The sequence below is a fragment of the Vigna angularis genome, chromosome 9 (assembly GCF_016808095.1).
Source record: "Vigna angularis cultivar LongXiaoDou No.4 chromosome 9, ASM1680809v1, whole genome shotgun sequence".
NCBI classification, from domain to species: domain Eukaryota; kingdom Viridiplantae; phylum Streptophyta; class Magnoliopsida; order Fabales; family Fabaceae; genus Vigna; species Vigna angularis.
In genome coordinates, this window is record NC_068978.1 from 6,254,104 (window position 1) to 6,264,583 (window position 10,480).

Sequence of the window (10,480 nt, forward strand, 5' to 3'; positions counted from 1 at the left end):
GGTTGTTATTTAATAGTTTTATCATAGTGACAAGATACCGAATATTTATAATAAAAGAAAATTGTAAATTAACCCGATGCATAAAAAGTTTGAAGTTGAAGACACATAATTTTCATATTTTACAGAAAAGGTAAATATTTGTATATTTTGCAATATTTTTTGTAATAGCAATTATTTTCCCTTGTTAAATGGTAAAAGTAGTATCTAAGCATGATTTGAAATGAAGAAAGAATGGAGAAAAAGTGAGTAGAAAGGAACCATTTTTATTATGGGCTGCAAAAGTATAAAGGAAAGTACCCCACAAAACAAAAACACAACAATTTGTGACTGATGACTCATGACCTTCTGTTACATATTATTAATGTAACATATATTTCTTTCTTCTCTTTCTCACTTTTCATATGTTAAGTGTTACAAATTCATTTGTCTAAGACTCGGTGTTGCATGTTCTTCTTCATCAACCCTTTCATTATTTCCTGCCTTTTCTGCAACTCTTCTTCTCTTCTGTAAGTATTTCTTCTCTTTAACTTTGCTTATCATCTTCTTATGTTTTTCAGTTACATAGATAATACATATGTTTATGTATGCATTATGGGTGTTTTTCCACCATCCTTTCTTCATGTTTATGTCTCTTTCTTTTCTTTACTTTTGCCATTATTCAACTCCACTTTCTTGATTCTTCATTTTCTCCATAGAAGTTCATCACCAGGAAATAAAAAGGAAGAAGATATGAAGAAGAAAATAACTAAAACAACTTTTACACATTTTAGATGTTTTTCAATGCCTAGTGAGACAGAATAAAATATAGGTTTCATAATTAAATAGTGATATATATATATATATATATATATATATATATATATGTATGATGTAATTTGAAAAGAAAAAAAGAAGAAGAAAGAAATAAGATTAGTTTATATGCTGTGTTCTAATGAGTGAAGTACCTAAAAATCCTTGTGGTTATACTTGGGACAGAAAGAGGAAAAGTTAGTGTATGAATTATATGTTAAATTCATGTCTATCATATTGTCTAATTTATCTACCAGACATGAGTTTTTTTATTTATTTATTTATAATAATGAGATCATAAAATTAAATTAAGTGTATTACGTTAAAAAATAATGACAATCAAAGATTATCCTATTATTTTTAATAATAATAAATATGTTTTTAGTTTTTAATATTTGATACAAAATTAAAATTTATTTTTATTTTAAATAATATAATTTAATTTTCAAATATTTTAACATGTTAAATAATATTTCAAACTCACGTTTTCATACGTTAGAACTATTTTTGTTGTTTGACCTATTCAAGTTCAAATATCAATGTAAAATATTATTTAACACATAAAAAACAATGTTAAACTATATTTTTTATTTTTAAAATTTGAATATTATAATATATCGAAATTTAAGAAAAAAATAAATTTTAATTTTTTGTAAAACTTTAAAAACATCAAACATATTTAATCTTTTTTTAAATAAAAACAAGGAAGAAACTAAGGTAAATGAAAATATGTGCTAAAATATCAATTTTTCTTGGTTGTATTACTAACATTAGAGTGATTGAGTTTTGTGTGTAAAGTGTTCCCCTAAAACTACAAAAATGAATCAATCAGAATTTTCAACAATCATTAAGCTTTAAAACTACCAAATGTATATTCCTATATACGGTTAATAATTTTTCTTTAAGCTTTTTTCACTTGAATAAATTCGAAAGAGTGATTGAATGAATTTGAGAAGATTTAAAGGTAATTTTTTTATTATTTATTTGAGTGAATTTGGAGGTAGGTGAGAGTGGATTTAAAAGTAAAGTTTGTGAGAATTATTATAGAATTTGATTGATGTGACAGATTAAAAAAATTTACTTTCAAATCCACTCTAACTTACCTTCAAATTCACTCAAATAAATAATAAAAAAATTTACCTTCAAATCCTCTCAAATACATTCAATCATTCTTTCCCAAATTCATTCAAATGAACAAAGTTAGATGAGAAATCAAAGCATATGTGAATGAAATATGCATTCATAATTATTAATATTCTCTTTAAAGTATATGTTTGGTCAACTAATGTGAAATGACAACCTCTTTCTATTACTTTAACGAAGCTATTAATGTGAAATAATGTTTTTCCAAGACATTAATGGAATATTTTAGTGTTTGATTTAGCTGTTGATTGGTTTAGATGCTTTAATATATACTTTTTCTATGCTACAGGATTATTATAAATTAAAGCCATTCATCTATTAGTTAATGTTTCGTGTGGTGATTAAAACTACTATTTATTTCAAAGCACATGCTGATAATTAAGAATAATTAATATTCATTGATAAATATTTTTAATTAAATGAGTATTTAACTGTTAAGTTAGTAGGTGTACGTTGATAGTTGAGTTGACATTTGCAAATATATCATGATCATTGGATCCCATGATTTAAAAGATATGTAAGCAATGTTAATGATGATACATTAACTATGTGATTACCATTTTAATAATATACTAAATAATAATATATCTCTTCACACTATCAATTTAAATTTATCATATATAACAATTTTGTTTGACTATAAACTATTTACAAAACTTTATCTACTATAATTTTTAATTGATTGAGAATTTTTTTTTTATGGTTTTAGTTCATGAAAATTAAAAAAATATCCAATACAGGTTCTTTGTTTGACGTATAAAAAAGTATTCATTTTTCTTACATATAAATATATTAAGAAGTAAACATATTTATCATTCACAACACTTCTTATTTTTAATTTTAAAAAGTCACGATGATTGATGAAATGCCATATGGTCCACTTCCTTAATTATTTTCCAAATTAATTAATGTGTTTACACCATTTCCAGATCCCACAATTCTATTAAGAATGATCCTTTTCACACTTATTACTTAATTGTTTATTAAGAATAATTTATTTTTTAGTTAAAACTATTTTTTTTATAGGGGTAATTACTATCTTTTTTTCCAACTTAGTCACTTTAGCATCTTAGTTATATATAAAATTAAAAAAAAAACTAAATCTTAGAAAAAGCTAAAAAACGGAAGAATTTTTTTTATTTTTCATTACTTTTAAAAATGCACTATTTTATTCAAAACTTTTGTTTGTTAGCAGATTTTAGTTAATAGGTTCTCTCTAACCTTAAAACAAAAAATATTCCTTAACAATGGTAAACTCTAAACTTAATATATAAAATAAATTATTTAATTATATTATCACCACTTTTAATTTTTATATTTTCAGAAGTGGATGAATAATTATAGGTAATATAGGTAGAACCAAAAGAAAAACCGATTTGCAGTAGTATAATATAAAGATCACATATGATCATCGTTAAAAATATATTATATTTAATATTAAGAGCATCTAGACAGAAAAGATGCATTTGAGGCTGTTATGTTTCTTTTTATTTTATTTCTCCACTGTGGAAAACATGACTCATTGTTTGATCATGAGATCTTATTGACAACTTTTACATTAATTGACAAATTTTATTTTATTTTATGTATTTATTCATTTATTTGTTGCCTATCATTACCTAAAAAATAAAAAAGTATAGCTACATTATTTTTTTTCTTCAAAAAGTACTTATGAATATCCATTCCTTTTACTTTTTTTCCTTATATTTTTTTTATTTAATAAAAGCGACTACTTTATGGTAAAAATTGTGTATTTACTATTTAAAAAACGTTAAGCAACGTTGACACGGAGAATAAAAAAAATAAAAAAAAATATTTGTCTCAGAGTGATTTCTAATAGAAAATTATTTATTGATTCCTCAAAAAAATCTTTTTAAGGTACTAATTAGCAAGATTCTTACCATTTTTATTATTTCGATTAATTAGAATAGTCTAATAGATAATACTAAGTGTTTGCTTCCTTTTTTTCTCTGTATCAAAACAAATTTACAAGATACAAGAAAGCATAGTTTCAGAATACTTTTTGTTGCAGAACTATTATTATTGGAACATATGCCAAAGTAGTCTCAATAATGCAGTTGTAAAGTTTATGCTAAAAAAAATGGACAAATATTAGTATTATGTTTCTAGTGAATCTTTTCAAAAACCCATCAAATAATCAAATAAGTTCACAAAGTAAAAATTATATTTTAAATTTAACTTAATCTTACAAAACTAATAAAATAAAACTAATACCATAAAATTTGCATTCATTTGTATATCATAAATTAATGTTATTTCTGCCATTACCAATGTAATTTATTATTGTAAATTAAACTTTATCATGGCTTCTCTTTATGGTGTATTGATCTCTGCAATCCATGGCATTCCTTCCTCAGCTATTTTCCATACTCTTGTGATTCCTTAATTGGCTAGCTTTATCCATCAACTTTGTCACAATGAATTTGTAGCCACAAAAAAGAACATGGGTTTTTTCATTCGTTGAATTCTCGGAGTTTATGATGTGGAAACTAATGCAGAATGTGACTGCTTGAGTTCCAGATAAGGAGCTTCTTTTTCTCTGAAAAGATAAGGGTATTTCACGTGGTTTTCACTTTCTTTGCACAATTGCACTTCGTGAACAATAAGAAAGTTCAAAGCCAAAGGTACCCTTTAAAAACAAAAGCCTTGTGACAACTTTCTATATTCCTCTTTTAACGGTCAACTAACACAAACTGTATATACCTGTTTTTGTCTCATTTTGTTTGGTTTTTATTTTTCCCTTATTTAGTATTTTTTTTAAGACTCAGATTAATTACCCTTTACTCTAATTAACACCTTTTTTAAACTTTTGTTAAACAAATGTAATATAAAATTTATTGCTTGGATGTATATTTAAAGCAAGACATTATTTCCACCATTAATTCTCTTGAATGCAGGTAGCAAAGATCAGTTTCTGCTTGATTATATTTTACAGCATCTCAGATGGGATACTTATCACAACCATCAGAACATTCAAACATGAAACCAATCTCACTTGCAAAGATGGACGACAATGAAGAATTATGTTCTTATGCTTCCTGGCTAGTAAGCTTAAAACTTTCATTTTCATACCAGTAAAGTTTACTCAATACTTGGTGATGTATGATTAGGGTGGTTAAACTTATTCACATATTCTGTAACTTAAACATACATGGTGTATCTGCAAGATTTCAACCAATTATGCTTTGGTGTATCATGATCTATCTGAATGGCTCAATAATGCTGGTATTGATTTATATATATGGACCTCCTTTTCTGGTTCTTGTTCTTAATTATTATTATTATATATTGTTTACTTGTGTGGCTCAAAGGAAAAGCATCCTTCTGTCTTGGAGAATTTTGATAAAGTGATGAGCGTTGCTGAAGGGAAAGAGATTGTTGTGTTTTTGGACTATGATGGAACACTCTCACCGATTGTAGATGACCCTGATAAAGCTTACATGAGTGATGCTGTAAGTGCTTTCCATAGGACAATCAACACCACAAGAAAAACTTGTGGTGGCTTTTTGAGTCCTAACAAGTTCTGTAGTTTTGGTTTTTCTCTGTTGCTTTCATTTTCTCAGAACTTAGTTGTCAATGCCGTATGGTTGCAATCTGCAGATGCGTGCAGCTGTACGTGAAGTTGCTTATTGTTTTCCCACTGCCATTGTTAGTGGAAGGCGTAAGGATAAGGTAATCCACTCACTCAACAGAACAGTGCACTATGCAGACATGAGACAACATCCTTTTTTTGAGGATGCATTGTTTTTCAGTGCCTTGCATTTTCAGTGCCTTTATTTTCCTCTTGACATGCAGGTGTATGAATTTGTGAAGTTAAGGAATGTTTACTATGCTGGAAGTCATGGTATGGATATATCAACTCCATCAGGGTCTTCAAAATGTGAAGATCAGAAGCATCAGATAAAGGGTGTTGATGAAAAGGTTTTTACATATGTCTGTCTTCTCTCTGTACATTAGTTTTGTTGTGCCAACTGTTTGGACAAAACCACACCACAGTTAAAAAAGATAATGACAGTTAATGATGCTTGTGACAATTTGATTTCGTCATTCATGTCTCATACTGTGTTACCTTTGTAGGGTAATCATGTTGTTCACTTTCATCCCGCAAAAGAATTTTTGCCAACCATTCAAGAGGTAATGAACAATCATGTCTATAGTAGTTTGTTCTAACTTGCATTCAGAGTTAAATATGAAAAACTTCTCAATAAATATTTCCAGAAGAAAAAATTAAATGAGAATTTAATTTCAATATACAGCCAATTTAGAGGGTCTCTTAATCATAAATCATCATTAATATCAATTTTAAATTAGTTATTACAAGATCAGTGTAAAAAATGCATAGACTATTAAATTATTAATTAAAGAAGGAAAATAAATCAAACATTTTTGCATAAGAAATTCTTCAACTTATCCACTTCAAATTTTTTCCATGAATAAACATTAATGAAGTTTGACAGTTGAAAGATTCTTACAAAATTTACACTGTACCTTAAATCTCTCTGTTGCACATGTGAAGAGAATTGAATGTCCATTAAATTTTCTTTTGCTCATGAATGTTCCACTTATATCATGCAGATAATTAAGGTTTTGAAAGAAAACACAAGAAGAATAAAGGGCTCTATGATTGAGGATAACATGTTCTGTGTCACTGTACACTACCGGTGTGTGAAAAATGAAGAGGTATTATGACAAACACAAGATAGACATATCTAATGTAAAATCATGAGGCTCATAAAAAAGCTTATGCAATTGTGTTGATTCACAAAATTGTAGGATATTAGTGTTCTGAGAGAAATGGTGGAGTCCACAATGAAATCTTACTCCAATTTCCACATATCAAGTGGAAGAAAGGTACCAAAAAAAGATTGCCATTGATGAATACAAAAATGTTGGATTCTTAAACTTGAGCTTCATCTTTGATCAGGTTATGGAGATACGTCCGAATGTAAACTGGGACAAAGGGTGTGCTCTTATGTATTTGCTTGACACTCTTGGCTTTGACAACTTCAACAATGTTCTTCCTATCTACCTCGGTGATGATAGAACTGATGAAGATGCTTTTAAGGTACGGTTTCATAAAACATAAGCCTCATTCATGTGTAGAGTTTTATACCTCGACTTCTATAAATTAGGGTAAATACTTTTATATTACCTATTAAAATTAATTCAACTGTGTGGTCAAATAGATTGAATAAACGATATCCAAGCAACTTTACTCATGATATGTAAATGCTTTCGTAAATATTTTTAAAAATTATTTGTTTATATAAATCTACTTAATATATTTAGTTAACTAGTTTTTGTATTATCTATTTTATAACCTTCAATTATGTTGATGTTTTTGTATATAGTTAAATCTTTGAATGAAATTCAATCATAGAATTGTTTCCTTCATGGTATATAGAGACAAGGACCTTTTCTATCTTCCTCTCTTAATCCTGTTTTCTCCCTTAGTCTCTTTGTTTGTCATCCATGATTCAATGAACCCCATTAAGCTTTATATGTTTTCAATATAAGAATAATATCCAAAATAGAAAATGATTAATGTAAAATATAGGTTAAAAATTTAAAATTCATGTTCGATATCATAAGTAGTTGCGAGTGACAAAGCTTTATTAAGAGTGATGGATCGTACACACTCATTCATTCTTTCACACATAAATTAGTATAAATGTATAATTAATTATTTTTTATTTTAATATATTTTATATATTTGGTACTTTAAAAAAAATTGTATATTTATCTTGGTATTTCCAAAATGTTTCCTGAAGATTTGTCAATGTTCACGAAATCCTTCATCTTATCATTTCATTGAAAAGAAGACACCAAAAACTAACAAGGAAAAAGAAATGTGGACAAGTCTTAATGCCATTATTCTTCACTAGATTTGTTCCACTATTTTGAATGATCTTTTTGGATACCATACTTGAACCCAACTCCACTAAAACAAATCTTCTCACGTGCAATCATACTTGAGTAGAAGATTTTTCAAATTCATCATCGTATTGTTAAGTACTAAAAATGATTTCAAATTAATTGAAAAATGTGAGTGCACTTGTTTCAAATTAGTTATTTGTTTCCAAATGACATCTAGACTCACTAATGTGTATAAAAGGTTAAATAAATACATTAATTTGACAAATCAACCCTCTTCCTTCTTTCTATCAAGGTCACTCCAAGCTTACTCTTGAAAGAGCAAGTTTAATTAAGATGACAGCCACACAACCAAATTCTTTTACTACATTTCACACCAAAGCAACATTCCCTGCATATATTAACTATATTAATGGTGACATAACAACTGTCACAACCTCATTACAAATTGTGTAACAACTTGTTTCTCCTATCTCTCTACCTAGATATAACTTTCTATAACTACAATCCATTTTTTCTTCACTACTAAACAAACATTCAACCACCTAGTCAACAAAAGACTCAACAATTCATACATACCATGTCAACTAGAAGCATTAATGACATTTTTAAACTAAAACATTGAAACTATAGGTGTCTCCCAAAAAGGTTTCTTTATGGTCTTAAATAACCCTTTGTATTTTGTATGAATGGTTAGCTAACTTTGTATCCACCATTGATTTTAACCATGACAAGTAAGATCATTCATTCATGAAAGTAATGATGTAACTCGCATTCTCTTATATGCTAATGGTATCGTCCTTACTTCCTCTTTAGATGATCTTTGTAAGAATATTATATCATTCCTTGCTTCTTAATTGATATAAAATATATAGGTTCCCAAAACTATTCTTTACCAATGAAGATATGCTAAAGAGGTCATAGACTAAGCTGACATGATCTTATGTAAACCTACTCCAACAAAGTCTTAGTGTTACTTCAAGTTCTTTATATAAGGATTTGACTCACTATCACAATTAGGAGCATAACAATATCTTACATTTATGAGACTTAATATATCATATCTTGTGCAATGTGTATGTTTACATATGCATGATTCAAAGACAAATTAAATGCATAGTAGACGACCTAAATTTTGCATACCTCATTAATTTATTATCTAATTTCTTACATTGATGTTGATTGGGGATGTTATCTTGACATTTGATTATCCACTTCTAGTTATTGCATTTTTCTTTGAGATAATCTTACCTCTTGGTCTTGTAAATGATAATCCACTTTGTCTTGTCCAATATTGAAGTCAAGTATAGATGGGTAGCAAATGTCGTTTATAAGTCTTATTGTTGAATTCAATATTTGGTCCTAGAGTTTCCTTGTCCTATCCAAAAAAACTACATTGATGTACTAAGAAAATGTGAGTGATATATTTCTCTAATTACTACCCAGAACATAAATGTACAAAACACATAACATACACTTTGCATGTGTGTGAGAAAGTTGCTCATAGATAAGTTCATGCCCTTCATGATATCTTTCACTATTAATTTGTTTAATACTTTTTCTAAAGAGTTTCAACACAAACTCTTTGAAGATTTTCAAGTCCATCTCATTACATGAAAACTTTTCTTTTTGATGAAGAGATGTGATATAATATACAAATATTCTTGTAATATTTAATATTAGATTAGTTAATTTTTTCGTTAATTAGTTTATTATTTTATATATCGCAGTCTCAAAATTATATTGACACTTTTGTATATAATTCATCTTTTTAAGAAAATATAATCATCAACAGTTTCTTTCGATTTTTAAAATCTATAGTAAACAAATCTTTCATTTTCATGATTAGTTTTAAGGGGAGATATTTATCATACTATTTATTTTTCCTTAGGAAAGGTTAATTAATTTGCACAATATTTTGTAATATTTGTTAATTAATTACAGTTACCCAACAAAATTTAGAACTAAAACAATTTTAGTCCTTATATATAATGTAAGTTAGTTTTGGTTATGATTTTTATAAAAAACAACTGTTTTAGTTTTGGTTCATCTAGAATGTAAGATAATTAATTTTGATATTTAGTATTATATGAAACTAATTAATTACTTAGTACTGAAAAAAAAATTATATGACTTGTTCAAGTTATATTATATTTCTATTGTAATATATGAGCATGTCATTTCTTGAAAAAAAAAATTATAGTAAATCTTAACTATAAATTATAGGAACTAAAAGTAGTAAGTTAAAATATTTCTACATTATGAAAACATAAGATGGTAGATAGCATGATAATGAAATTTTTTGTTTGGATGAAATCAATGTAGGTTATAAGACACATTGGACAAGGTTTTCCCATTGTTGTTTCTTCAATTGCAAAGAAGACTCAGGCTTCATATTCCTTGCGTGATCCTTCTGATGTGCTGGCTTTCTTGATTCGTTTAACAAGATGGAAGAAGAACATGTTACAAAAACTTAAGTAAACAACCTCAAAAAGGGGAAAAAGTGTAGGCTAATTTGCTAGTTTTAAATTTGACAAATTGGTCTATTTTTTTATTTTTTTTTGTAAAGGATAGAAACAAAAAGATGATACTAACAAAATGATTTAGAAGATACAAAGTTTAGTTTCATCGATTTAAATTTTTATAAAGTGCA

General features: G+C 27.2%; 1 protein-coding gene across 2 annotated transcripts; it reads left to right on the forward strand.

The window, feature by feature from the left end:
* The first annotated feature begins 427 nt into the window (after positions 1–427).
* On the forward strand, positions 428–10,480 carry LOC108318882 (probable trehalose-phosphate phosphatase 3). 2 transcript variants are annotated; one of them, XM_052868035.1, is made up of 10 exons: positions 428–506; positions 4,851–4,998; positions 5,265–5,405; positions 5,554–5,625; positions 5,749–5,874; positions 6,031–6,087; positions 6,529–6,633; positions 6,727–6,804; positions 6,878–7,018; positions 10,153–10,480. In XM_052868035.1, exons 2-10 carry the CDS (start codon positions 4,897–4,899, stop codon positions 10,306–10,308), a joined length of 978 nt encoding a protein of 325 aa, XP_052723995.1. In that variant the 5' UTR covers positions 428–506; positions 4,851–4,896; the 3' UTR covers positions 10,309–10,480. The 2 variants fall into 2 exon arrangements, with proteins under 2 accessions (XP_052723995.1, XP_052723996.1); XM_052868036.1 differs by lacking the exon at positions 428–506 and adding an exon at positions 4,278–4,577.

Bases quoted from the DNA above. Each gene is read 5' to 3' on its own strand.
- LOC108318882 (XM_052868035.1), top strand. From the start codon at position 4,897: ATGGGATACTTATCACAACCATCAGAACATTCAAACATGAAACCAATC. The intron at 5,875-6,030 runs GTTTTTACATAT...TTACCTTTGTAG, and splicing joins TAAAGGGTGTTGATGAAAAG to GGTAATCATGTTGTTCACTT. The intron at 6,634-6,726 runs GTATTATGACAA...ACAAAATTGTAG, and splicing joins GGTGTGTGAAAAATGAAGAG to GATATTAGTGTTCTGAGAGA.